Source organism: Myotis lucifugus, unplaced genomic scaffold, assembly GCF_000147115.1.
Source record: "Myotis lucifugus unplaced genomic scaffold, Myoluc2.0 scaffold_565, whole genome shotgun sequence".
In the NCBI taxonomy this organism is placed as follows: Eukaryota; Metazoa; Chordata; class Mammalia; order Chiroptera; family Vespertilionidae; genus Myotis; species Myotis lucifugus.
The window spans coordinates 1-27,199 of record NW_005871613.1 but is presented as its reverse complement, the minus strand read 5'-3'; the positions used below and the strand labels follow the sequence as shown (position 1 = coordinate 27,199).

The window sequence follows — 27,199 nt, the reverse complement described above, 5'->3', positions numbered from 1 at the left end:
CTTGTCCAACATCTGCTGTTCCTTTACTAGGCAGAGCCTCTTCATCTTACACTCCACATCTAATCCATCAGCAAATCCTATCAATTCGTCCTTTGAAATGTACCCTGAACCCAGGTCCCAACTCTGCTCTTGCACCCTGGTCCATCCTGCCATTAACTTTTCTCTGGATGACTGCAGTAGCCTCCTGAGTGGCCCTTTTGCAAGTCTTTGCTTAAGTATCACCTGATCAGGAAGACCTTCCCTGACTCCTGTCTGCAGCGATCCCTACCTCACACCCTTTGGCACATCCTCATCCCCTTGCTGCTCTCTTCAGAGCACTTGCTTAGTACTGCCTGATGTGTTTATTGGTTGTCTGCCTCTCTCTGCTAAAAAAAGAAGTCTCCTGAGGAGAGGAACAATGCCAGCTCTTAGGAGGCCTTCAAGAAGTTGTTAGTGAGTGAGTTATGTAAATAACATGTCATACAAAACCATACGTTATAAAATATCCAATTCTGAGTAGCCTTTTTAACTGGACATTGTTACTCACTGGTAACTGAAATTGCTTTTTCTCTTTCTTCATACTAGTGCATAATGGGAAATATGAGTGTTCCCTTCTCATCCAGACTCAGGATAAATTCCCAGTCAATGTAAATGAAACCGTGAGATGTGTTGTAATCAGTTCTCTGGTAACTACACAAAGGAAGTTGAAAGCAATGTCTTTGTTGAATAGTCGAAACCAACTGGCCAGAGCTATTCTGAATCCAAACCCCATGGACTTCTGTACAAGAAATCTACTAACTACAACATCTGAGGGAATTGTGAGTGATGATTATATGATCACAGGGAAAGTCAGAAAGTTTTATTGTCAGGATGTGAAAGCATCGTGTTGTGGGTACCTGCTGCCTATTCCTATGTCGACAACAACACACACTTTGTGCACAAGGATGTCGTTTAGTGCTTAGTCATCTTTGGTATTGCAGAGTGTGTGTTAGTGGGTCAGCTTGCCTCCTCGGGAGAAAGGTGTACTGTAAAGAATTGGAAGTGTGCTTGAAGAGCAACATTAAAATGGGAGGTGAGCATTCTGCCTGCATGTCGTTAGGTGGTTGAAGTCCAGGCGTAGGAGAATTGAGTGTTGCAGGTGTGAAGATGAAGCTGTCATTTTGTGTGAACACATATCTCCTTGGAAGAGCTTCATATAAGTTCCAGGAAGTTAACACAGAGAAAGGCAAAAGGAACGTAATATTTTTACCCCCTCAGTGTGCTAGGGCTTTCACGGGCGTCATCTCAGTCACTTCTCACCCTTCAAGGAGCCCCAGGTCTACAAAGTCTGGGGCTAAGAGAGGTTAAGAGTTTTTTGCTTGTTTGTTTGTTTTAATATATTTTTATTGATTTCAAAGAGGAAGGGAGAGGGAGAGAGAGAGAGTAACATCAATGATGAGAGAGAATCATGGATTGGCTGCCTCCTGCATACCCTACTGGGGATCAGGCCCGCAACCCGGGCATGTGCCCTTGACAGGAATCGAACCCGAGACCCCTCAGTCCACAGGCCGACGCTCTATCCACTGGGCCAAACCAGCTAGGGCAAGAGAGGTTAAGAGTTTTAAGAGACCTAGCTTGTGAGTAAAACTGAGGTTTAGACTCAGATCTGCATCCAAGTCCATGCTCTTTCCACTGTATCACTTGGTGTGTTTTTTGTTGTTTTTTTTCTTTTTTAAAATATATTTTATTGATTTTTTTACAGAGAGGAAGGGAGAGGGATAGAGAGTTAGAAACATCATTGAGAGAGAAACATCGACCAGCTGCCTCCTGCACACTCCCTACTGGGGATGTGCCCGAAACCAAGGTACATGCCCTTGACAGGAATCGAACCTGGGACCTTTCAGTCCGCAGGCCGACGCTCTATCCACTGGGCCAAACCAGCTAGGGCAAGAGAGGTTAAGAGTTTTAAGAGACCTAGCTTATGAGTAAAACTGAGGTTTAGACTCAGATCTGCATCCAAGTCCATGCTCTTTCCACTGTATCACTTGTTTTTCTGTCTAAGGAGGGAGTTGACTACAATGGGAAGAACCAAAGAAGAAATAGCAGAGAAGTATAGAACAGCTTATTGTCATCGTCATTATAAGAATCCCAAATAAAAATACACTGTATTCAATGCTGGGCCAAAGCCTACAGACAGAGTACCTTTCTTTCCGGTAGTGAGAGTGGTTTTAGATTAAGGGTGGGCCTTGGGGGTCTTGCCCTAACATTCTCACTCCTGTCTTTTGTGTAGAATGCCTACTTAAGGGATTTCAACGACGACCAGAAGAAAGCGATAGAAACCGCGTACGCCATGGTGAAACACTCCCCGGCGGTGGCCAAGATCTGTCTGATTCATGGGCCACCTGGAACAGGGAAATCAAAAACCATCGTTGGCCTCCTGTACCGCCTGCTGACCGAGGTAGAGATGCTGGGGTCGGTGCTGTGGCTGAGGGCATGGTGCCGCTGTCCTTGAAGTAACTGACGTGTGCCTCTTCATGTCAGTGTGCCTGTGTTACTGTGTGGAACTTTATCAGAGGCGGGGGCGGGGGCGGGGGCGGGGTACGGGTAGCGGAGGGAGAGAAAGTTCTAAGAAATAAAAGGGGCAGAAAATGCTGTCTGGGTGAAACTAATCCTAAGGGCCAGAGGGTGGTCTTCTGGTTTCATTATAGGTCACATCTGCCAGGCGACCGCCTTGAGGGTCTTCCTGGCTGCATTTTGGTCATTGGATAGTGAGGTAAGGCGCAGGAGGTTGGGAGGAGAGTCAGTGCCTGAGTATTGTAATATCAGCGTAGGCTGTAGATGCTTTAGATGTGTGACCTGCTTGTAAGGGGGACTCCGAATGCGCGTGGAAATAGAGAAAAGGATGCGCTGACACATCGGGCTCATGGGTATTTTTGTTTGTTTGGTGCATGTGGCGAATTGTGGAACCAGAGGAGGGGGCAGTTGGATGAAAACTCCAACGCCAAGATCAAGCAGAACCGCGTGCTTGTGTGTGCGCCTTCCAACGCAGCCGTGGATGAGCTGATGAAAAAAATCATCCTCGAATTCAAAGAAAGGTGTAAAAACAAGAAGAATCCTCTGGGTATGATACTTACGTGGGCTGTTCATTAGTTTTTTGTTTTGTTTTCAGTGTTCCGTGTGGGCAGCTGTGAATGATAAAGAGCAGGCCCTTACTGGTGGTAACCTGTCCATGGGCTGGGCCCCTCTGTCCTTAGTAATTCTTGTAGCAAATATTGTAAGCGTTTTCTCGGTGCCCGGCACTGTGCTGAGTGCTGAGGTTTCAGCAGTGAAGCCTCCGGAAGACAGTCCCAGGAGGAAGAGGATGGAGGCGTGGGCAGTGAGAGGACCAGCTGTCAGCTCTCTAGAAGGAGGGAAATGTGGGCACTTCCTGGCAACTTCAGACGACCCTTGACTCAGTCATGTGAGGGCTCGGAAGGCTTCCAGAGGAGGTGGTGCCTAAGGTGAAACCTGAGGAGCGCGTAGGAGTTGGCCAGGGCAGGTGTGAGGGGAGGCGATGCCAGTAGAATTCCTATCGGTAAAAAGGCCCAGAGGTGCGAGAATCCAGCTTGGTCAGTACAGCCAGAACGGGGTCAGTACAGCTGGAACGGGGTCAGTACAGATTGTACGGGGTCAGTACAGATTGTACGGGGTCAGTACAGCTGGAACGGGGTCAGTACAGATTGTACAGGGTCAGTACAGCTGGAACGGGGTCAGTACAGCTGGAACGGGGTCAGTACAGATTGTACGGGGTCAGTACAGATTGTACGGGGTCAGTACAGCTGGAACGGGGTCAGTACAGATTGTACAGGGTCAGTACAGCTGGAACGGGGTCAGTACAGCCAGAACGGGGTCAGTACAGCTGGAACGGGGTCAGTACAGATTGTATGGGGTCAGTACAGCCAGAACGGGGTCAGTACAGCCGGAACGGGGTCAGTACAGCTGGAACGGGGTCAGTACAGATTGTACGGGGTCAGTACAGCCGGAACGGGGTCAGTACAGCCGGAACGGGGTCAGTACAGATTGTATGGGGTCAGTACAGCCAGAACGGGGTCAGTACAGCTGGAACGGGGTCAGTACAGATTGTATGGGGTCAGTACAGCCAGAACGGGGTCAGTACAGCCGGAACGGGGTCAGTACAGCGAACGGGGTCAGTACAGCCGGAACGGGGTCAGTACAGCCGGAACGGGGTCAGTACAGCCGGAACGGGGTCAGTACAGCTGGAATGGAGTATACTCCCCAAGGGCGAGAGTGAGTCCTTCACTGTGGTGTTCCAGTGCCTGGAACAGGGCCAGGCTGGGGCTGAGTAGATATTTAGTGCCTGGAAAGCTGGAACAGTGCTCACGGTGGCAGTGATTCTCAGAGCTGAGTATTAAATAACTGTCTCCATGCTGGAGGAGGAGAAACTGAAGGGTGAAGCGCAGGGCTGTAGAGTGCCCCAGGGTCACGTCCAGCACATCGTAGTTGATGTTGGTGAAGAGAGCAGCGCAGATGATTGAGGGCGCCTGAGTGCAGATGCTAGGTAACGCCTGCCTGCCCGCCTCATTCCCACAGCACACAGCTTGAGTGGCGGTTAGGATTAGACTTTTCCCAAGCTCATGTGTCCTGTCTTTCCTGACCAAATTTTGTTTTTCTTGAGGTTTCCCCAACAGTACCTTTTATCAGCTAGGATTAGATTTGGCTGCAAATAAGAGCAACTCTAAATACAGTGGCTTAAGTATGATAGAAGTTTCTTTCTTACTTGGGAAGTCAGAGGTCGGCAGCTCAGGACTGGTACTGGTGTTGAGTCTCAGAGACCTGGGCTCCCTCTGTCCTGCTGCTCCACTCTGTGTGGCCTCATTCCTTAGTGCACCTCATGGTCATAGATGGCTGCTCCAGCTGCAGCAATCAAATCCAGCAGCAAGTGTCCCAGGTAAAAGATGAAGAGGGGACGGAGGCACATCCTAGCCTTATTTTCAGGAAAGTTCCTAGACACTGCCAGTAGCACCTCTGCCTCCTTCCTTTTGGCCAGAACCTACTCACATGGCTGCACCCAGCTACGGAGAGCCTGGGACGTGCCATCTCTATTCGGAGGGATCAGACACGATTTTCTTTTTACCACATAGGTAGTACCTACAAATGGAATTCATTGGCTTGTCAAATTACAATACCTTGTTAGTTTGCCACTTTCCCAGCCACGGTATGTTTTTGAGGTTCATGATTTTATAGATATCACTATCAACACAGTCATTCATAACACCTGCTACGGGTATTTCATTGTAGGGGTGCACGGTGTATTCATTATCTGTTGATAGACATTTCGGTTCTCTTCCATTTTTTGTGATTTCATACTTTATTACAGTGAACATTCCTATACGTGTGGGTGTTTCTCCAACACAGGTATAGAGTGTTTACTGCAGCCACCATTGCTCAGTGGTTGAGCCCCATGAACCAGGAGATAACGGTTCAAGTCCCGGTCAGGGCACATGCCTGGGTGGCAGGCCCAATCCCCACTGTGGGTGTGCAGGAGACGGCCAATCGATGATTCTCTCTCCATCATTGATGTTTTTATCTCCCTCTCCCTTCTCTAAAATCAGTAAAGAAATATTTAATGTAAAATAAAATAAATGTCTTTAATTACTACAAGTCTATTCAAATTTTCTAGATTTGAGTGAGTTTTGCTAATTCACATTTTTAAGAAAAATTTCACTTCGTTTAGGTTTTCAAATATATTGGTGTAAAGTTGTTCCTTGTACTCTCATTTTTTAAAATCTCAGCTATATTTCTGAGGCTCACCTTTGTCATTCCCTGTAATGTATGTTTAGTCTCTACATTCACCTGTGGCACAGGCCTGATTGGAAAGTCCCAGAAGAGAAATTTCCCAGCTGAGCTGGGACAAGACAGGTTCATTCTTCTTCAGCCGCCCATTGGCTTTCTGCCGGGCTTTAAACCCAAGCCCGCCCTATAGGACGTCCGTCCTTGTTGGGAATGGTAGTTTTGCCAGTGTGGTGGTTTGTCACACTCTGTGGAGCTAAAGATTTTCATCTGCATTTTGTTGAATGTAAATGCACCTGAGCACAGAGACAGTGAGCAGCCCTCACCCTCACCCTCTGGGCAGCCACAGCAGCTCAGGGCTTTAGCTCTGCTTTTCGGCTTTCTCTTTGTTTTTCTCTTTGTTTTGGGCCTAGAGTTTGTCCTGCCTTCTTATGAACTCACCTGCAGTTTGAAGAATGTCTGTCATCTATCTCTAGGTGTTTCTAGTGAAGTAGAAAGTGAGGGGAGCAGAGTTCCAAAGCTTTGTTCTGTAGATTCTGCAGAAGAGGGTTGAGGCTCAAATAGACTGTTTAGAAATTCCCATATGTAGTGATAGAGAAAAGTCTCTATATTTTTTAAACCTCCTGTGGTTAAGAAATCTTTTTTTATCTTTAACTCACCATTGTCCAAATATATTCTACCATGGAATGTTCTAAAAAACATAATTTGAGAAACATTAGTATAATAGAATCTCAACTCTGCAATGTAGCGTGTTTTACAACCTCGCCAGCTTTCATTAAGTAGAAATGGTAAGTACTTCTAGGGCTGCTACAGAGACTGTCTAAAATAATGTGTGTGGCGCCCCAGTGGAGTCCCAGGTATCCAGTTCATTAGTTCACATTAGCTCCCTTTGTGATGAATATGATTGCTTAGAAATACACATGGTAATGGACAGGGGTTGGCAGAGTCCTCATTAATCTCTGAAGAGTGATTTTTATCAACAGGAAACTGTGGAGATATCAATTTAGTACGTGTGGGTCCAGAAAGGTCTATTAATAATGAGGTCCTAAGATTCAGTTTGGACAACCAAGTTAACCACAAAATGAGTAAGTACTGAACACGGTTCACACTAACGTTAGCTCTGGTTCCTTTTGTACAGTGGACAGTGGCTTGGGCATTGAAGGGAGTGGGGAGACCTTAGCAACAGTGTGGCTTTGACAACTAGTTTTTCTTCTTGTTACACGTGTGTGTGTGTGTGTGTGTGTGTGTGTGTGAGTGAGAGAGAGAGAGAATTGGCAGACAAGTCTTTATCTTTTTTTTTTTTTTTTTAAAGAAAAAGAAAAAGACTTACCTTCTTACGTTCAGGAGATGCATAGAAGAAAGGAACATCTAGACCATCAACTAGATGAACTTTCCCGCCAGCGTGCTTTAAGCCGATATGGAAGAGGAATCCAGGTAGCTAAACATTTCTTGCTGAATGGTTTTTAATATATCATAGATACACAAACTAGTTGATAAGTATCTGATGCCATTTTCCATTGTGGAATAGCATAATTTGCTGATAAAAATTTAGACAAAAGTGATATACCTTACAAAAAAGTTAAACTTTTTTTGGAAAGGGCAAGATAGTAAACGGCCTGGATTTTGCAGGTCTCTGTTTCAACTCCTCAGCTCTGCTGTGGTAGCACAGAAACAGCAGGAGATACGCCATCCTAAACAAAGGGGTGTGGCTATGTTCCAATAAAACTTTATTTACAAAAACAGATGGCGAGTTGAATTTGATCCACAGATTGTAGTTTGCTGTTGCCTGCCTTATACTAAAACTGCACTGAATTCATTAGGTATCTTTTGATTACAAGTTAAATTTAATCCAAGTTAAGTTAGACAAGTCCTGGCCGGGTAGCTGAGTTGGGTAGAGTGATGTCCAGATATGCTAAGGTTGCAGGTTCAATCCCTGGTCAGGGGACATGCAAGAATCCAGCCAATGAGTGTATAAATAAGTGGAACAACAAATCGATGCTTCTCTTTCTCAAATCAGTAAATAAATTTTTTTTTAAATGTAGAAAAAAGTTAAGTTAGACAAAAAACGGAATTCACTGGCACCTAGACCTGGGACATCTAGGAGTGGATTAACTTGAGCAAATGATGCCATTTCTCCACCTTGATCTGCTTGTCTGTGAGTCAGCATTTCTTCTCCCGGAGAAGACTGAGTGCCAGCATCTCTGGGCTCCACCCCAGCTCAGAAAGCCCCCTGGTGGAGAAGGCCTCCCTGCTGTTACTGGGCATCTGCTCCAACGAAGAACTTGGATTAGTCCCTGGGTGTGCAGGCAGTTCCGATCCTTGTGTTAAGGGAAAGGGTGCCATGGTTGACCAGGCCTGTATTACATGCCTGCCGCTGTGGCCAGAGGTGCTGGAGGTGTGATTGATAGTCTCACTTGAACTACCCGGAAACGAGGGAAGGAATGATAACCAAGGGTTGAGATGCTCAGAAGTAGCAGAGGTGCCATGTACTGGACCCAACGGAATCGTACATAGTGTGAAAATGATCAGGTTACCTTCCTGCTAAGTGGAGTCTGGGGTGCTGGTGGTGAGACTGTCCGCAGCAGACCATGAGAGAAGTTTATCACTCTCAGGTCCTGGAGGAGAGACACAGCACACCCTGAGGGGCCACAGGAGGTCAAGGCGGAGTGCAGACAGGGAGGCAGGACCTGGGGCACGTACGTGCCTTTATTAGGGCCTGTGTGGTGGAGTGCTTAGCAGTTCCCAGGCTAAGGCTGGATTGGTCAATTCAAACTCCCCAGGGGGGTGTTATATAAAGGATGGTCAAGGCATACAGGCCCTGGGGCAGGGGAGCCTTGATCACAAGGATGTTGGAGAAATCTACCAGGAGCTTACAGTTGCTGTGACTGGGCTACTGCTTCGGCCGGGGCTTGTATGAAGGGCCAGTGTCAGTTGAAGGTGTGCAGGCTGCTTGGCCAAACAGAAGGGGTGCGGAGGCAGCGATAGCACGGAGTAGCTTAGCCACATTCTGGATACGCAGCGATGCAGAAAGCATCAGGACCTCACTGCAAAGAGAAAACAAACGGGGTGAACCAGCTTTCGTCAAGTGCAGGCTCGCCCTTTGGAAGTGACAGTCCACTGGAAAGCATTGTAAATGCTGACTCAACTTTAAAGATGGCGTTCTCATTTTTTCCAGAGGCAAGAATTAGATGAAAAAATTGCCCAAGTTTCAAAAGAAAGGCAGGAACTTGCGTCTAAAATTAAAGAGGTAAGTAGTTTACTTATAGCATTTTCCTGGTTTTTCTTTTCTTTTTTTCATTATGACATAGTTGAGATAACCTCTGGGCTTTTATCAATTGCATTTAAAATTTTTTCCATTTTTGAGAAATGTTAAACAAATATAAAAGTGGAAATGGTGTAATTACATGTATATTTACATTTGTTTCTTTAGCCTAATAATGAGTTCTTATCACCACCTGAGATTTCTAAGAAAGAAGTGATTATAGAATATCTTTCCTTTTCTAGGTCTGGGTAAGTATTAATAAAACCTCTTGTCGGAGGCTCTACTGCACCTCCCCCCGAACTGCAGAATCAACTGGTCACTATCGCCAGATGCATAGTAAATAAAAATAAGTTTGTGGTGTTTCCCTATTAAGAAGAAAGAAAATCACACGTGTCTGAGCCCAGCGCAGTGACTGGCAGCTCCATGTTGCCTGTCAAATAGCACAGGCTTCCCGTGGGGTCAGGGAGAGGGCGTATCCACCAGCGCTGCTAGCAGTGTGTCTGAGGAGATTCTCTCTTTTTTTTTTTTAATATATTTTATTGATTTTTTACAGAGAGGAAGGGAGAGGGATAGAGAGTTAGAAACATCGATGAGAGAGAAACATCAATCAGCTGCCTCCTGCACATCTCCTACTGGGGATGTGCCTGCAACCCAGGTACATGCCCTTCACCGGAATCAAACCTGGGACCTTTCAGTCCGCAGGCCAACGCTCTATCCACTGAACCAAACCGGTTTCGGCGGAGATTCTCTCTTGAATGTATTACCAGCCTTCTCTGTGTGGTTAAGTAAATACAGTTGAATTTAATGCCTATTTCCATTAGCAATTTTTTTTTTTAATTAAAAATTACGTGGAAGCTTTTCAGAAAGATTTTAAACCGGGCCAAACTCAACTTTTCCCAAATTGAAGGATGAAGTTCATGTTTGCAGGTAGCAAGGTCTCTGCTACTCGTCACTGTTCTGTGGCTGTGGCACTTGGCTGTTTTCTCACTGATGGCTGAGAGGAGATGGGTGATGGCCTTCAGCCCAAGAGCCCTGGGGCCCACCGTTGCCCGCCCTGCCCGAGCGCACGTGGGGCCTGGGTCACGTGGGGGTCAGCAGAAAGAGGCTGACCGACTCTGATGAGAATGCTGGTTCGTGCAGTGAGCGGTGTCATTCACACTGCCTGCTTCTGCCACAGTCCCGTTGTGTCTTTGATCTGAAGTTTCTGCTGTTTTTCTAGATTGTGGTTCTCTTACATTTACTAAATATTATTCTGTCACATAATGAAGATGGGTGCTTTATAGTAAAGTTGCCCTGCCGTAGCCTAGAATTCACAAACAACTGAATGGTAATGAACCTTTGTTGTTGTCTCAGGTTCAAGGGCGCCCACAGAAAACCCAGAGCAACATCATCCTAGAGTCCCACATCATCTGCTGCACCCTGAGCACGAGCGGCGGTTTACTGCTCGAGTCCGCTTTCCGGGGGCAAGGAGGAGTCCCCTTCAGTTGTGTCATCGTTGACGAGGTCAGTGAGCGGGCGGCCGTTCAGCTTGGACTAGTGCTGTGCGGACTCTTAGACGAACAAGGGCTGCTGAGATGGCGACACAGTGGACTGCGCGTCAGATTTTACCTGCCATTACGTAGTCTTACACGTTGAAACGTGCTGCCACCGCCTCCCCATTGCTCTTCCAGTGGGGGGTTTGACAGTTCCTCACAGAGCCCTCCCGGGGACTGTCTGAGCTGCTTGGAAGAGCTCAGGCTACCTTTTGCAGCATTTGAAATGTAACTGCACAGCTCTGAGCCACTGTATTTTCTTCGTTCATTGAGCATTTGTTAGGTACCTACTGTTTGCCAGATGTAGAGCCAGAAGGCAAAAGGGATGAAAATGAGATACAGGGAATCGGTCCAGGAGGTCCCAGGTCCCTAGTCCCCAGTGCAGGCGGGCGCGATGACGTGTCAGCCAGTGGAAGAAGGCCGGGTCTTGCCATTGAAAGGCCTGCTGAGGACCAGGAGGAGGGCGGGTGGGGCCGGTCACAGACTTGCAGCCCCAGCAGGAACAAAGGACCCAAACCTGGGCAGTCCGTGGCCTGCTGGCTCATGGCTGGCTCCCAGGTGTCTGTGGTACCTGAATGGTGGCTGATTTCAAAATACATGTGTGGTCTTTATTGAGTGTTTTTGTTTCGTTGTTTTTGGCATTTGGTGCAGAAGGAGAAAGTGTGGTTCTCCTCTGAATGGTTAAAGCGTTTGTGTAGGTAAACTGCACGTGGATAAACGCAAAGGTCATTGAGCTGGTTTCTCCTGCACTTTGCTACTCAGGCCGGGCAGGCTTGTGAAGTGGAAACCCTTACCCCCCTCATCCACCGCTGCAACAAGCTGGTCCTCGTGGGAGACCCGAAGCAGCTCCCCCCCACAGTCATCTCCTTGGTGAGTCCCCTATTCCCACCCATTTAAAGTGGAAGGGCCTTTGGGGGTGGGGGAGTGGGGAGGGGGGGGAGGTCTTTGTTGGATCATCATCTCTTATTTGCAGGGAAAAGTGTTGGAAAGGCTGGGAAAAGAGAACCACCATTTGAGTCTTAAAGTATCTGACAATGTCCCTTTGTTGGTAATTGTGCTTGTGTTTGTGTGTGACAGGAGCCGCATCAGAGACCAGAGACTAGAAAGAACCTACTCCATGTGCGCTGGGCTTTTCCTTTGCAACAGGCAGAGTGCAGCTGTTTTAAGGGCCGTATCTGACTTATTTTAATAATATGAACACCAAAACCAACTTTAAAAGCAAGGAAAAGAACCCCAACCTACTGATTTATATTTAAATATGTGCAAATTTGAGGAAAATCTTACAAAGACACATTTAGAGTACATTTGCAGCTTTAGAGTTCGGTATCCTGTAGCACAAGGAAGTGCCTGTGGCCCTCACACCCCCGGGAAGGGAAGGTGACGGAAGGGCGACTGTGCTCTGTCTGGCACCAGCATCATAACCCTCCCCACCCCGCCCGCCTTGCTTCCTGCCTCACTAACGCTGGCTCCCGGAAGGGCACGCCAGGCAGGACCTAGTGACCGTTTGGGGCCATCTGAGGGGCTGGACCCCGCACATATTTCCAAGTTGTGCGGGTTCAGTGTGTGGAAGGGCCGCAGCATGGAATGAAAAGCGGTGTTGACGGGCCTCAATTTGAGTGCCTGCTTTGGTGATTGATTAAGAATAAAAATGAGGAAAATCCATTTGGGCTTTTTTTTAATTGCAAAAATAATACAGGCTTATTGAGGAAAGTTCAGAAAATAAATACGAAGTTAATTTCTTCCACCTCTTTCTACGGATAATAACTGAACAGTTGAGTATTTTAACAGATTCACTGGGCATTTGTATGCTCATTGATGCACCTTGTTCAGTCTTTACTTACTGAGGGCCGCCCTGCCCTCGTGGAGCTTGCATCCTAGCGGGGGACACACACGAAAGTTCCCGAAGGATGGTGTCAGGTGGCTGTCAGTTTTGTGTACGTCTGGACATGTGTGGGGCTTGGCCTTGTTTAAAGGTGCAGAATCACTCTGAGCCAGTTTGGTTTATTGCCAGTCAGTGAATAGACGAGAAGTATCCCCCGTGTGAGAATATGCAAATTGATGTTGTTTTGCTTTTTTCTGGCAATAGGTGTGTTGCTTCATGTAAGTCCTTTTTTTTCCCCCCCGAGAGAATATTTAAAATGAAGTTTCAGCTAATTTGTATAAATAAACTTTTGGGGATGTAAATGGAATTGCCAAACGATTACTAATATTTATTTAGTTACACAATCCTACTTAAATTCACATACGCACATCATCTATTATTTAGAAGTAATATCTTTGTCTCCACTCTCGCAGTTTGTGAAGCAGGTAAATTCAAGCTTCGCACGTACAGCTTCGATGCCCATGTCCTCACCACCACTCGGGAAGAGTTCCCCTCTTAGTGTGTTTTTCAGAGAACATTTTTGCTTCTAGATTATTTGATAAAATGCTTTTCAAATCTTGATCTGATGCTGACATTGAAAAGTATATCCAAGGTACAACCAAGATAACATGACAACAGTTTTCTTCGTTTGTCAGTGAGGTGACTGCTTTTCAGATTGTAGGTTGGAATCCATTATGGGGTGTGTGAACTCACCTTAGTCAGCCAGTGGTCTGTTTCCTTCACAAGCATGTTCTGTGAGGCTGGAGCTGGACTGCTGAGGCGGCTGAGTGTGTGGGAGGATGGTCAAAGCCATCAGTCTTTAAAAGGGCTTGTTTACAGTGACAGGAATATTTCTGTTTGTTGAGAGCATAACCCAGAAATGATTGTTAAAATCTGTGTTACATTTTTTTGCTTCTTTCATCACTGAGTCAGGTGGCCTCTGTTAGCATCAGAATAGCTTCAGTGTGGTCATTCCCAAGATCATGTCTTTTCGTGGCAGTGTGAGGGTTTCTACATGAGGAGAAGATCCTCAGCTTGCCTGGCCAACCTCCATGGCTTCTCAAGGTCAGGGTCAGAAACATCTTTCTCGCCCTGGCTGGCGTGGCTCAGTGGATAGAGCATTGGCCCGTGAACTGAAAGGTGGCAGTTTGATTCCGGTCAAGGGCACGTACCTTGGTTGCAGGCTTAATCCCCTGCCCTGGTCAGGTCATGTGCAGAAGGCAGCCAATCGATGTCTCTCTCTCACATCCATGTTTCTCTCTCTTTGGCTCTCTCATCCTCCCTTCCACTCTCTCTAAAAATCAGTGGAAAAAATATCCTCGGTTGAGGATTAACAAAAAAATAAAAAGAAAAACACAAAGTCTTTCTCTGACTGATTGTTGGGAATGGCCCGACCCTTGCCGTGTACATGTTAGAGCTCAGTGACTGTTTTAACTGGGACAAGCAAAGCGGACCCTCCCAGGTGACTGCTCAGTTCTCCCTTGCAGACGGCGCAGGACTACGGCTACGAGCAGTCGATGATGGCCCGCTTCTGCAAGCTGCTGGAGGAGAACGTGGAGCACCACGTGAGCGGCAGGCTGCCGGTGCTCCAGCTGACCGTGCAGTACAGGATGCACCCCGACATCTGTCTCTTCCCCTCCAATTACATTTACAACAAGAGCCTGAAAACCCACAAGTGGGTCCCACTGCCCGCCGGAGAGCTGGTTCTGTTTGTAGGATTTAGAAGAACTAGATTACTGTGTTGTTAAGTCTTGTCATAAAAAGTATAAATCAAAGGTTTAATGATTTTCTCTGATTATAAGTCATAGATAAGCAAAAAAGGGGGAAACCACCGATGTTTATACTACCCAGAAATAGTTACTGCTACCATTTTGGTATGTCTTCTAGTCTGTGTACTATGCACATCTTTTTTAATTTTTTTAACTAAAAATCATACCATACTCTACATAGAATTAAATGGCTTGCTCTTTTTACTTTGTGTGTGATGAGTAACTTTCCAGTTGTAATTGTTATGTTTTAATTGCACAGCTCATTCTCTCTAGCACTAGGATAGAAATAAAATGTATTGTGTACCTTTCACAAAAGCACATTTCAATTGAAGAAGATCCTTCCTGTGCCCATATTTCCCAGCCTCCTCCTCTGCCAGGAAAATGGTAATCATAAGTAAAACGCTTCCTATAACTTGACTGCTTTGAATGGGGCTGCTTTCTCGTAGAGGGACTGAGAGCACGCGGTGTTCCTCAAGCTGGCCGTTTCAGCCTTACCTCGTGTTTGACGTCGGGGACGGCTCAGAACGGCGGGAAAATGAGTATGTTCCCCCTTCTTCACTCTCAAGGGAGGTCCCATAATTGTCGCAGTATTTTTGTTCATATTTATATTTAAAACAATGTCTAATGTTGTGCGCGATCATTTTTATTTAGCCAGGTTGTGATAGCTTCTCCTTTTTAAAAATAAATTGCCAATGTCTTTCTCTGTATATTTCAGCCTTTTAATTTTAAGTGTAAAACGGGGATAATATTACCTAACATGTGGTAGGCACTTGAATAGATCCATGCCATGGCCGTAGCTCTGAGCAAGGTTATTGTGGTCTAAAAGGAAAACAGGCATCACCAGGTAATCACCGAGGTGTTCATTATGCCGTTGGCTGAAGTGTTGTGAAGGGCCAGTATAGATGCAGCTGACAGAGGGGAGGCAGCGGCTGGACCAGGCTGGACATGGGTGGGCTTGTTCAGGTGGTCTGTGCGTGACAGCAGGAAGGAGGGTGGGCGCTGATGAGGAGACGCCGGGAGGAGCCTGGGCTGCCTCTGTTAGCACCAGGGAAGCACCACCTGTACAGGATGAAGTGAGAGGACGGCAAAGTCACCTGTGTCCTGGAGCCGCGGCGCAGCCGTGTGCCGTGTCCTGGCTGAGGCTCAGGGAGTAGTCAGCAGAGGTGGAGAAGCAGGCGGCCGGGGCTTGTGGGATTGTGGAGGGAGCAGAGGGCTGAGAGCTGAGCCCTGGGAGCATTTGGGGGATGGGAGGTCACAAGAGGAATGTAGACCTGAGGTGACCAAGCAGAATAAAGATTTCAAGGATGGAAGCGACAGCTAGCTAGCGGGTTGTCTTGTGTAGCAAGTGTTGAAGTTCTGGCGGTGGGTATTTAAGGCTTTTAAAGCGACACAGGCAAGGCAGCCTCAGGAACAGAGGTGCAGGTGCAGGGGCCCCTGCACATGGCCTCTGGGGTGGGACCGAAGGAGCGTGCTGTTTGGGAAGTGAGTTGGAAGTGCAGGGTGAGGCCAGCAGGGAGGACAGTGAGGACTGGGCCACTGCAGGACCCCATGTCGTTCATCTCCAGGGGCCACGCCACTCAACTTCGTGTGGATGGCATCCTTCAGCCCTGTGGTGCCTGATTGGCACGGCCAGTGGTGGGCATTAGAGAGAGGCTGCAGCGGGAGCACGGTCCTCAGTGTCGGGAAGGTAGCCAATCTGTAGAATTAGCTTTGTTGTTATCTTCTTCGTTATACTTTTATTCTTCCTGTTCCTGTTTGAACAGATGTTTGAGAAATGGCTGCCTAAACCTCCGTTGACTTCAGACTCTCTGTGTCTCTCACAGCTTTGCTTCACCAGCAGTAGTTTTGTGTTTCCTCACATGGGCAGGGTTGCGGGTCGGTGTCGGCCTCTGAGTCCCTGCTGTCTGGGTGGTGACGACACCCGCCTGCCTCCTGTGCTGGTGGAAGCACGTGGCACTTTACAGTTAGCGGTTGGGCTGCTGCTAGGCTTTTGTTGTTGTTGTTGTTGTTTGGTTTTTGGCTGCTGTTAGTTTTGATGTGTTCTTTTTTCCGTCTTACTTAGCTCATACGTAAACATTCAAGAAATCAAACTGGTGATAGAATTGATTAAACTTCTCAGAGACAAAGGAAGGGATGTTAATTCCCGAAGCGTTGGCGTCATCACCCATTACAAGGCTCAGAAGATGAAGATGCTGAAGGAGTTGGACAAAGAATTTGAAGGAAGAGGGTGAGGCATCTGTATTTTTACAGATATTTCCAGTTTTTCTGTTTGTTTAAAGAAAGAGGGGCTAGAAGGAAAGGAAATGTGTGGGGAGTGGCAATCAGTCCAGCACAGGACACTGGGTCGGGGTGGGCCGCTGGCAGCCCTATGGACGGAGCCTCCTGCCATCAGAGGCTGGTCATCGGGAGACCTGACGGCGGGGCTGACCGCAGCTCTCGGCCTTTCCCTTTAGTTCCGGGACTGCCGGTCCGAGTTCTGACTGACAAGGTGCAGGAGGTCACATTGTCATGTTTCTGTCTCCTTTTCACCTCAGCAGTAAAATTAAAGATTAAATATTGGAAATCCATTAACTCCAAAGTGCCTTACCCTAGAAACACACAAACAACCAACATTGACTCTAGAAAAAGTAAAGAGATGGAGTTAGTGATCAAATACTTTCCAACAAAGAACTCAGGGCAGGGTTTGTAAATGGATAAATAAGTGTTGGTCCACCTATACAGTCAGATACGCAGTCGTAAAAGGAAGGACGCACTGGCACACGCTACGGCGTAGATGAGGCCGCGCACTCTCATTCCACTGACAGGAAATGTCAGTGTTGAAGAGCCTAGAGATGGACAGCAGGGTTGTGGTTGCCAGGGCCTGTGGGGGAGGGGAAATCAAGACAGGAGTTCTCTCTTGGGTGATGGCAATGTTGTGAAATTAGTGATGATGGCTACGCACCATAGTGAATGGATTTAAAAACCATTGAACAGTGTGCTTTAAAATGGTGAGTTCTGCGTTATGAGAGTCACATTTCCATAAGCACAGATCCCATGAAAAACGTTTCTGAAAAATAGTGCTCTATGAATAGGTCTGTTTAATAATCCTCTTTTCTCAGTAAACACTTCTCTTTTGCAAACAGGCTAGCAGAAGTAGATACTGTGGATGCATTTCAGGGTCGTCAGAAAGATTGTATTATTGTTACATGTGTCAGAGCAAACGCCACACAAGGCTCAATCGGGTGAGTAACTTGAGTACTTAAGTTGTGAAGTTGATCCCCTGTTGCGTTTGCTTCTCTTGATACCTTGTATATTAATTAACCCATGACGGTGTGAATCTGTTCTTTCATTTAATAAGAGTGAAATAAGTCACTGGGTCAAGTGTGTTCTGCAGGGGCTTGCTCTTCTCCCTGGGATGTGTCGTAACCTGGTTTTTCCTCATCGCTCTGTGTTTCCTGCTTTGGCCGAGTTTGTTAACCTTAACTGCGGCCAGTTGACTTAGCAGAGATGCTCGGGCACTGTGGTGGGTGTCAGAAAACTCCCCTGGGTCTCGGGCTCTGGGATTTTTCTCTTCTCATAAGTAGCAGATGAAATTTGCAGATTATAAATGTTTACTTGTTCTTAAAATACCTTAATTTCTCTCTGCCCCTGCCTAGAGGTAGTCTGCATGTACACATGGAGGAGGCCAGTTACTTCCGGACCATTTTTAAACAGTCTCTTCTTCTCCAGCTAATCTGAAATCTCAGCTTTATCGTGTATCAAGCAGTTCTGTTATTTCCCAGGTCTTTCTGACCTGTTGTTAGATTTGTCTGATGTTTGTGTGCGTCTGCCCTAGTTTCACCGTATTTTTGTAATCTCAAATTCACTTACATTTAAGAATAATTGATCTAGTATCATCTTTTTAGGATGTCTTTAAGGCTTAAAAATCATACTGTTAAAATTTGCAGCATCTCATTTAAGTCAGAATAGGAAAATTGACAGATGCATCCCTTTGAGGGAAAGCACTGGGTGTTTTGTTCACTCTTTTTAAGGGGAATTGCTTCTGTGCCAGGTGCCCTGTGTTGGGAGGAAGAGTGAGAAAGGACTGTGACTTTAAAAGTCAGAGCCCACGAAAAACTGTCTAAAATCCTCCTGTTTCACTCACTGCTATGCTGAGTCCTCTATAGAAAGAAGTAACTGTTTTCTGATCGCCTAGATTCCTGGCGAGTTTGCAGAGGTTGAACGTCGCCATTACACGAGCCAAGTACAGCCTCTTCATCCTTGGGCATCTGAGGACCCTGATGGTAGGTACATTCTTGGTGACCAGAGAACTCCAAGTCTGTCTGGCGTTACTGACAGTGGGTTGGTCGATGGTTGGTTCTGAATCTCCATCAACATGGAGGTGGTTTCGGGGACACATGGTGGCATGAAAGAATGAGCCTCTTCCCAGAGTTGCGTGTCCCCAGCAGCTTCTCCCTGGAGGCCACTCACCTGCCTCAGCCGAGGCCCAGGTTCCAGTGTCCTCTCCAGATGACCTTTGAAAAGTCTCTCTGCACCGTAGGGCGGGTAGGTGCTGAGTGACTCTCAGTCGTGAGGTGCTAGCGCTAGTCAACATGGCTGCTGTCGGCCCAGCTGCACACCACAGCGAGGGCGTTGGGGAGAGCGCCGAGCCACTGCGTCCCGGGTGGAGCTCCCTGCGCGCAGACTCTAGAAGTAGCGGCCACAGGCTCGTTTGGTAGACAAATGTGCAGCCTCCCTTGGTGACAGCACCATCAGCTAAAGCTTGTATTTGCTACTAGTCTCCGTGGGGGTGACTTTCGGTTTTCCTAATTTTCTCTAACAAAGTTTTCTTAGGCGAGATTTCCCCATTTTGGTTAGTACCACCAGAGGGCGCTCAAATGTCTTTCTCATTGAACTCTACCAGTCTTCAACGACTCTGTTGTACCCCCTTAACAGAATTTTTAAAGCTTGTACCTCCTATTCTTAAGCATCAGTGTTGCTTAAGGCACGACATTCAATCTTGAATGAAGGTGGTTTTGCCCTTTGGGGTTTGGGAGGCCCCCAAGAATTTGGTGGAAGCTCTAGTGCTTGTCTGGAACAGTGACAGGCACTCAGAAGTTGGGCCTTTCTGAAGCCAGGACTTCCGGTTCCAGGTGTCATGACCTTGTGCAAGGCTGGCAGGGCCAGACCAGTAGCCAGGGCACTTCCTGGGATGAAAGCGGAAGTGCTCTGTCTGCCGTGCCTAGCATGCTGATCGCTGGTCACGGTGCCTGCCTGAGCATGTGAGATGTGGCTGGTACACCTGAAGTCTTCTTGTATTTGATTTTAATTAGTCGACATGTAAATAACTCCCTGGGGCTGCCGTCCAGGCTGCAGCAAGTCTGCCGGGGAATGGGGTCTGGCCGACAGCGGTGGCCTTTCTAACGGGGCCGGGGCTGTGTACTGGCTTCTTTTCCTTTCAGCCTCGTCTAGCAAGTAGCAGATGCTGGAGAATCTGTTCATGAAAGTCTGCTTCTTTGTTCATAAATGAAGCTGGGCCTGCTGCTTCCCAAGCGTGTGCGTGTTTGGTGGGTGTAACTGTTTCTCCCTTCTCTTGGTTTCAAGGACAATCAGCATTGGAACCACCTGATTCAAGACGCGCAGAGGCGTGGCGCCATCATCAAGACCTGCGACAAGAACTATAAGCAGGACGCCATGAAGATCCTGAAGCTCAAGTCGGTGGTGCTGCAGCGGAGTCTGACCTACCCTCCTTCTGCAGCCCCTGAGGGCTCCAGCCCCCAGGGTGGCTCGCCGGGCAGCGACCAGAACAGGACATTGCTGAATGACTCCCTGTACCACGCATTCTTGGACGCTAAGGAGGCTGCTGATAATGTTGCTGGAAAGGACCTTGAACGGCCTCCTGTTAAGGACCAGCTTCGGGACCCACGACTGCTCAGGAGAATGGGCAGAAGTGCTGAAGCCCCAGGGAACTGCCTAAGGAACCCAGAGCCCCGGGGCCCCCAGCATTCTGAAGCAGCGCCCCCCTCAGGAGTGCCCGGCTTCCCTGTGAGTCCCCAGACACTGGACCGCGCCTTGAAGCTGTGCATGGCCACATGGAGCAGCCACAGACCTCACGTGCCGTGTGAACCTCCTGCCGCCAGCATTGACTCCACAAATGAAAGTGACCAGCAAGGGGGTCACAACCACCAGAGAGAGGCCAGGGCTGTCAGTGACAGGGACCAGGAGATGCCCAGCCCTGGGAACCATCACCTCAAGAGGAGCTCCAGCTGGGACGATGGGAGAGCCGAGGAGGAGGACAGCGGCTCGAAGAAGAGGAAGCTCTAGTAAGCGGGCGCGCGGTCAGCCGCAAGCAGACCGCAGGCAGCTACGAGGACTGTCAGCTACGATTGTTTTTTCTCAAAGGAGTTTGTGTGCTGTTGGGGAACATGGGAAATGTAACTGAACCCTGAGCCTGCTGCTCATCTTCAGTTCTTGTTGTCAGTTGCCAAAACTCCAGAGGGTGCATGTGTTAGTAATAATGCCCTGAAGTGCAGCCCTGAAGTGTTCTTCTATAAAAAGGTCAACTTTTACAAGTATTGTGAAAGTTGAAATGTATATTTGTATAGCAAATAGCCAAACCCTTTTAAAAGTTAATCTAGTTAACCACTCTTCTTCCCTTGCTTACAATGTGAGTCCTTTTCGCCAGAACAGACTTTATATTACAGAGAAGAAGAGCAGGAGAGGCGGGTTGAGCCACTATGGCAGCAGGTGTGCAATAGGCGGGCCTGGGGCAGCCGGGCGCTGCTGGCCAGTGTGTCGGGTTCTGTTTACAAAGTGAGGGCAGGACACTGGGAAACGGAGTTCTGTTCGGTCAGGTTCTGATGGACGTTTCTAGACGAGGCACCTTGGCATGGACAGGACATTTCTGGGAGGGATTCAGCCACCTTTTAGTAGGCAAAACAGCTCTCTAGCAAAAATTCGTCTCCTTCCTGAAAAAGGAGACTCGGCCATGAAATATCCTTGAATGAGCACTCAGACGCCCCAGCATATTGTGAGCTTCCTGTCACGGTGGGCTCCCACTTGAGGGTGGCCCAGGGCCAGGCTAGTGCTGGGCAGCTCTACGGACCCCTCATCCGCTTGTGAGCTTGCAGGTTGCCAAGGGTCCCAGCTGAGTGACCAGTTTAGATAGAGCCTGGAAAGCCCCATGTTATACATCCAGGGGGTGGAAGGGGTGGTTCTGGTCCCGGCAGCTTGGGAACCACGAGGGCAGGCCGGGTATAATGCAGGGTGTCCCAAAGAAATGTACACACGTAACAGCTGCTAGATGGATGTTTCCTTTTTTTCAGATGTAGCCCATTGGAATGTTTATTCAAAGTGTGTATTCATTTTTTTGGGGACACCCTGAATTTTAGGCCCGAATGAAACACCCTTTCAAAGAGGCTAGAAGAGGGTGAGAGAACTTGGAGTTGAGAACCGGGAAGAGCGGGACGTTTCCTGTGGAAAGACCCTGCTTCCGCAGCGGGAGGGCGTGCAGTGAGGGGAGTCTGAGAGACGGAGAAGCGGGTGCCGCACCTCAGTCCACTTTCCCAAACACGGACAGAAGGGATCGCAGACAGGAGCGCGCACTTAGTGGCAGCTGACCATGGCTGCAGCAGGCTGGGGGACTGCCCTGCAGCCCCCGGCTAATGGGGTAGGAAAGCAGACCCTGAGGTGAGCGCCATTAGAAGTTTTCTGGGCCTCTGCTTTAAGCAAAAAGGGCTTTGTGTTAGTCAGAAGCTCTACTGCCCCGTAGACTCCTAAGGGATCTTTAGAAAGCAGTGTGTGCTTGCACGAGTTTAAAGTCTCCTTTTTCATTGCCTGTCCTCGCTGGCGTGGTGCAGCACCCCGCCCGGGGAGCCGGTGTTCCCGGGGTTGGGACAGCTGTCCTGGCTGGGCCGCAGGAGAAGGCGCAGGGAGGGGCAGGGCCGTGGGAAGACATCTCAGTGTTACTTTAAGTTTACTCTCCTCTCCTGGTAAAACGCTCCGCTTAGCAGATACTTGGAGTGTGACAACAGTTCCGAGTCTGACAGCTCTGCAAGCTAGTGAAGGAGGCAGACAAGACTGTTGGTGAGGATTGCCACCCTCTGCCACAGCAGGCGCTGCAGAAGCAGGTGTCCCCGGGGCGTGCTTTGCTGCCGTGCCCACAGTGTTATTTCCAGTTAAGTTCGAGGCCTGTTCTCACGCGTGTTGGCTCCCCTGGTCTGACGATGCATGATGTAGTCGGAGAGCCACATGACCCTTTCCAAGGGTAAGTAAGCCTGTGCCCTGCCAGCTCTCCCGGCAGGACACAGTGTACCTGCCCTTGCCTTTGGAACCATTGGTTGTTGAGTAAAAGCATTTGCATAGAGCGTTCCGAGTGTCCGGTGTGGCTTCCTCGCTGGGCTGTCCCAGCGGTGCGAGTGGCAGCTGAGCGCAGCTGGTGGAAAGGCTGCCTGGGGGCTACACGGAAGGAAGTGCCTGTCTGCTTTCATACCAGTTGTTCCATCGTGAATACATTCTACTGACTTGGCTTTTCCATGTGTGACCTGCCTGGGGTTCACTGTGCACAGTTTATTTAGTTACATGTCTTCATGTATTAGGGGGAGAATTTTGATAAATACATGTGAATAATCTGTAAATGAGTTTTATAACCAAAATGTACCTAAACTATTTTCTAAAGTGAGTTGTGCACATTCTATTTTTTGCTGGAGCTTTGTCTTTTTCTATGCTCTGAATTCCCAGCTGGGATTTGGCAAACTTTAGGCCTGTCGTCCTTGTTAAAACCTAAGTTTTAAGAGAAAATAGAAGAATTAAAAAGTGGAAACGCAACTGGCGTGGGTTAGGAGTTCTCTGTCACTAAACTAAGGTGCAGCGTGCTTCCTGGCTGACCCGCCGGGGCTGCCGTTCGCATCGTGGTGGGACTTGTTTTATTCAAGCGTATCATCCAGCCCCATCCACTCCGGCTTCCCAGCTCTCTTTGGGATCCTGTTTGTAAGGCAGTGAGGCGCGGCTTGGCCCAGCAGGAATGCTGGCTCCCGTTAGGCTGAGAGTGGGGGACGGGGAGGGACAAGTGCACAGGCTCTCGGAGAGGAGCCCCCAGGGCACCGCCGCTGCCAGGTCAGGGCACTTGCTGCTGGGCACAGAAGTGGACCCAGGTTTATGAAAGCAGAAACTTCAGGGAGTGGAGTCGGACTGCCTGTCACTGCCCCCGGGTGAGCGCGCAGACAGCCGCGTGCACAGCTTCCCAGGAGGGCGAAGTCACGTGTTTGAGTTATGGGCACAGTAAACTCGTCAGGGAGAGGTGCGTGCCTTGCGAGGACCGTGGTGGTTGAGGACTTCGTCACAACTGAAGCGATAATTTTTTTTATGATTTTTAAATATATGTATTTTTTTATTGATTTCAGAAAGGAAGGGAGAGGGAGAGAGAAATAGAAACATCAATGATGAGAGAATCATTGATTGGCTGCCTCCTGCACACCCCCTACTGGGGATCAAGCCCACAACCCTGGCATGTGCCCTTGGCCGGAATCGAACCTGGGACCCTTCAGTCCGCAGGCCGAGGCTCAATCCACTGAGCCAAACCGGCCAGGGCGATGATGATTTTAAAGTCCCTCCTGCCCAGTTCAGGCGCAGTCCCTACCCCCTCCTAGGTATGGCCTCTCATTCGTTGTTTGTGGAATAAACAATTCAGGGAGGAAATGAAAACTTAGCCCAGCTTAAATAGAACGTACAGTGTGTGTGGCACCGTAAAGGCAGTTTCTGTGCACGGATTTCTAAAGGACCCGAGTTACTGTCCCTCCTGCACAGGACCTTGGCCAAGACAAAGGGCATGAATGGTGCCGTGGTGGCCGGGTGGTGGGAGCACAGGGCCTGGGGGCTGCTGTCCCCGCAGCCCAGCTCCGTGCTGTGCACACGGCTGCCCGTTTCCAAGCAGCACGGCTACGAACAGAATCATTAGACCGAGTGTTCAGCCCACGCTGCACTTGAGGCGTCACCGGGGAGCTTTTGAAAGCCCGCTCCTGGGCTCTAGCCTAGAATTTCTGATTTAGTGAGTCTGGAGCCCAGTGAGTTAAGGTTAGCAAGTCAGGCTAAACGGGTGACCTGGGGCCTGTGTGTGTCCAGCTGATCCTCAGGCCACTGACCGGCGCGCACTCCACAGCTCTTACCACTTTTGTGAAATAAAGCCTGTATTACAGTGTGTGCCAGACCGATGGGAGGTGAAAGGCCGACCATGAAGACACCAACGAATTCGCCACCCAGCATGAGAACTGGACGTTACTAATAGGAGCGGCCACTCCACGCCCCCCCACCTGGTTGTGACCACCATTCTGAATGGTGTAGAGCGTGGGCTCCTGCACCCCCGGGGGGAGAGGAAGTGGACAGCAGCTGGCACCGTTGACAGCAGGGGCCAGGAGTGTTGTGGGCACCACCGTGTCCGCTTGTTGAGTCCTTGCCGTCGCCCGGTGACACAGGTAGTATTTTTATGCCCCCATTTCACAGATGAGGAGACCGAGGCACAGAGAGACTGAATCACTTGCCCACGTCACCCAGGGGGTCAGACTCCAGAGTAGGTGCCCTTCACCAGCATCCCTTCTGCTTTGGGGACCACCTACCCTTTCAGAGAAAAATGTGGGCACCCGGTCAGCCATGAACTGTGGCACCAGGAACACAACAATGGAGACTCAGGGGGCCTGGCCAGATCCTGCCACACCCGAGAGCGCATGGGCCCGGCTGTGAGAAATCTGTGCCGGGAGCCAGAGTCCTGTGGCCAGCAGGGCCAGGGCTCTGGGTGGAGGAGGGGGCAGAAAACCCGAGGATGGAGTGCAGCCTGCTTTTTTTATTGTAAAAGATCTCCTTTGATGTTCAGGATAACTTGCTAAATGTTATAAAGTAGGCTGAAGAAGGGTATATATAAGACAAGCTTATTAAAAAAAATAGAGGGGGAAGGGGAATCTGTGTAACCCGGCGTTACAAGCTTGGGCTTCTGTGCCGATACTGGATTTGCAACTGGACTGTGCCTCTGTTGGGCTGTGTGACCGTGGGCAACTTGCCTCCCCTCTCTGTGCTGGATTGTGATTGTCTCTTCATGCCCTTCCTCTGGTCAGGGAGACAGTCCACCTCCCTTGATGGAGTGGGGAATGCTGGACATGTAGGGGTGGGCACAGGGTGCAGGCAGGGGTGCCAGCTGGAGGCAGGCCTGGGGACGAGGGTGGTGATAAGGCCACATCTGGGCCACAGAGACAGCGGCGGGGGCTCTCCGGCCACTGGGCAGGGTGCTGGGTGTTGCTGTGGCTTCCCAGGGCCTTCCCCTGCCTCCAGCTTCCCTGATGTGTGTGTGGGCACCCTGAGATCCTGCAAGTGATCACCTTTCTGCCTGAGTCACCTGGAGTGGCCGCTGGGTGCGGTGCCTCAGCTCTGTGACCGGGACACGAGACAGCGGCCATGTGAACGGAGCCTGCCCTCAGCTCCGGCCAGCATCCCCGGAACAAAGAAGTTAGTCCTCAGCACAAAGGCTCGCAGGGGCTCGGCACGCGGGGAGCTGGTCTGCGTGCGGTGTGCTTTATGGGGACATGCTAGAGACGTAATTCAGAAATAGTAACAGTTATTAGCTCTGGGTGGAGGATTGTGGGTGATTTTCATTTAAAAATGATCATCTCGCCTCTGTATCTCTAACTTCCCTACGGCCGTGATTTGTGTTTAAAAAGGAAAAATTAGCAAGTGAAGCTTTTCTTCCCAGAGGCCTTTTCCCTTAACTCTTCTGGCCTGAGTTGTGCTTCGAGTCCCAGAGGCATGGGGGGGGGGGGGGGGCGGGCGGGCGGTAGCCCAGCCCGAAGTGCTGGGACCTGCAGGGGTGCAGGCATGGGGTGGGCCCCCCTTCATCCCTGCCTGCTCCGACCTGGCTGACCTGCTGGGAGATGCCGACAACAGCTCCCTGGGCGCCCGTAAACCGCCTCTCAACTGGACGGCCATGGCAGGAGGCAGGAGCTGCAGACGCAGCAGTCTGCTTACTGGGGGGTGGGGTAGGGCCAGGCTGCCCTGGAGGAGCTGGGAGAAGGCCTTTCCCCTGACAGCACAGCCATTCCGATGAAGCCCGGCTCTCCAGGGCCCTCTCTGCCGCAGGGAGGGGAGGGGCAGGAGCAGTTGGGTCCCGCCCTGGGGGGTGCCCCTGTCGGGGGCACTGGTCTGGGTTAGACTCTGGGCTCTGGAGTCCGGCTGTCCGGAGTCAACTCCTGCCTCTGCTTCTTAGCAAGTGGGACTTCAGGGGAGTTCAGTCCCCTCTCCTAGCCTCCACTTCACCTTCTGTGAAATGGGTACGATACTCCGTCTGCCTAGCTCAGTGGTTCTCAACCTGGGGCAAGTTTGCTCCCAGTTTGCAACTCGTTTTGGTTATCAAATGGGGAGGAGGAACTGCTGGCAGCCAATGGCTCGAGGCCAGGGATGCTGCAAACATCCTAGAGCCACATGCGGCTTTTTGGCCCCTTGAGTGTGGCTCTTCCACAAAATACCACGAGGAGGCGCACGTACAGTGTGATTGAAACTTCGTGGCTCATGTGCAGAAGTCGGTTTTCGGCCTGGGCGAGTCTATTTTGAAGTGCTGTTGATATTTGGCTGTTGACTAATGAGTTTGCCGACCACTGGCCTAGAGGCACCGGACAGGCCCCTCCCCATATGCAGCCCGTCCATGTCAGTGGCACTAAGGCTGAGAACGCTGTCCTGGGCGAAGGTGAAGGCTAACTGCTCCCGTGCTGCGCAGCCGGCAGTAGCTGTGTTTTCCACGCTGTGAAACGGGAGCCTCCGCTGTCTCAGAACCAGAGGCAGAGCAGCTCGGGGGACAAGGGCACAGCGTGCACGAGGGCCGGGCCGAGACCTTGGGTTTTCCCCCTTCTAATCTCCGGTAGGATGTCTGGTTTCCAGAATGCCGGGGAACTCCTCCCCCTGATGGTGGGGTGCGGCAGTGTAGAACGGATGGTATAGTCCTAGGGAGGTGGACCCCCTGCCTCGTGGGGGTGTGTGTCAGTCGGGTGGCACGATAGGAGACCTGTTTGTCAAAACTGTGAGGAATTTCTTGGAA

At 49.5% G+C, this 27,199-nt stretch overlaps 1 protein-coding gene across 6 annotated transcripts in view; it reads left to right on the top strand.

Moving 5' to 3' along the window:
• Positions 1–22,956, top strand: part of SETX (senataxin) — a 62,212-nt gene extending 39,256 nt beyond the window's left edge. For 5 of the 6 annotated variants that reach the window (XM_006104398.3, XM_023745679.1, XM_023745678.1 and 2 more), the window contains 15 exons: positions 565–797; positions 2,249–2,416; positions 2,929–3,079; positions 6,732–6,833; positions 7,061–7,182; positions 8,924–8,995; positions 10,364–10,513; positions 11,305–11,412; positions 11,620–11,709; positions 13,891–14,078; positions 14,619–14,711; positions 16,235–16,399; positions 17,295–17,393; positions 18,347–18,434; positions 19,735–22,956. In XM_006104398.3, the coding sequence (XP_006104460.2) occupies positions 565–797; positions 2,249–2,416; positions 2,929–3,079; positions 6,732–6,833; positions 7,061–7,182; positions 8,924–8,995; positions 10,364–10,513; positions 11,305–11,412; positions 11,620–11,709; positions 13,891–14,078; positions 14,619–14,711; positions 16,235–16,399; positions 17,295–17,393; positions 18,347–18,434; positions 19,735–20,454 (2,549 nt within the window). In that variant the 3' untranslated portion in view covers positions 20,455–22,956. The remainder of the gene's footprint in view (positions 1–564; positions 798–2,248; positions 2,417–2,928; positions 3,080–6,731; positions 6,834–7,060; positions 7,183–8,923; positions 8,996–10,363; positions 10,514–11,304; positions 11,413–11,619; positions 11,710–13,890; positions 14,079–14,618; positions 14,712–16,234; positions 16,400–17,294; positions 17,394–18,346; positions 18,435–19,734) is intronic. The other variant, XM_023745682.1, reaches the window with a different exon arrangement.
• The last annotated feature ends 4,243 nt before the right edge of the window (positions 22,957–27,199 follow it).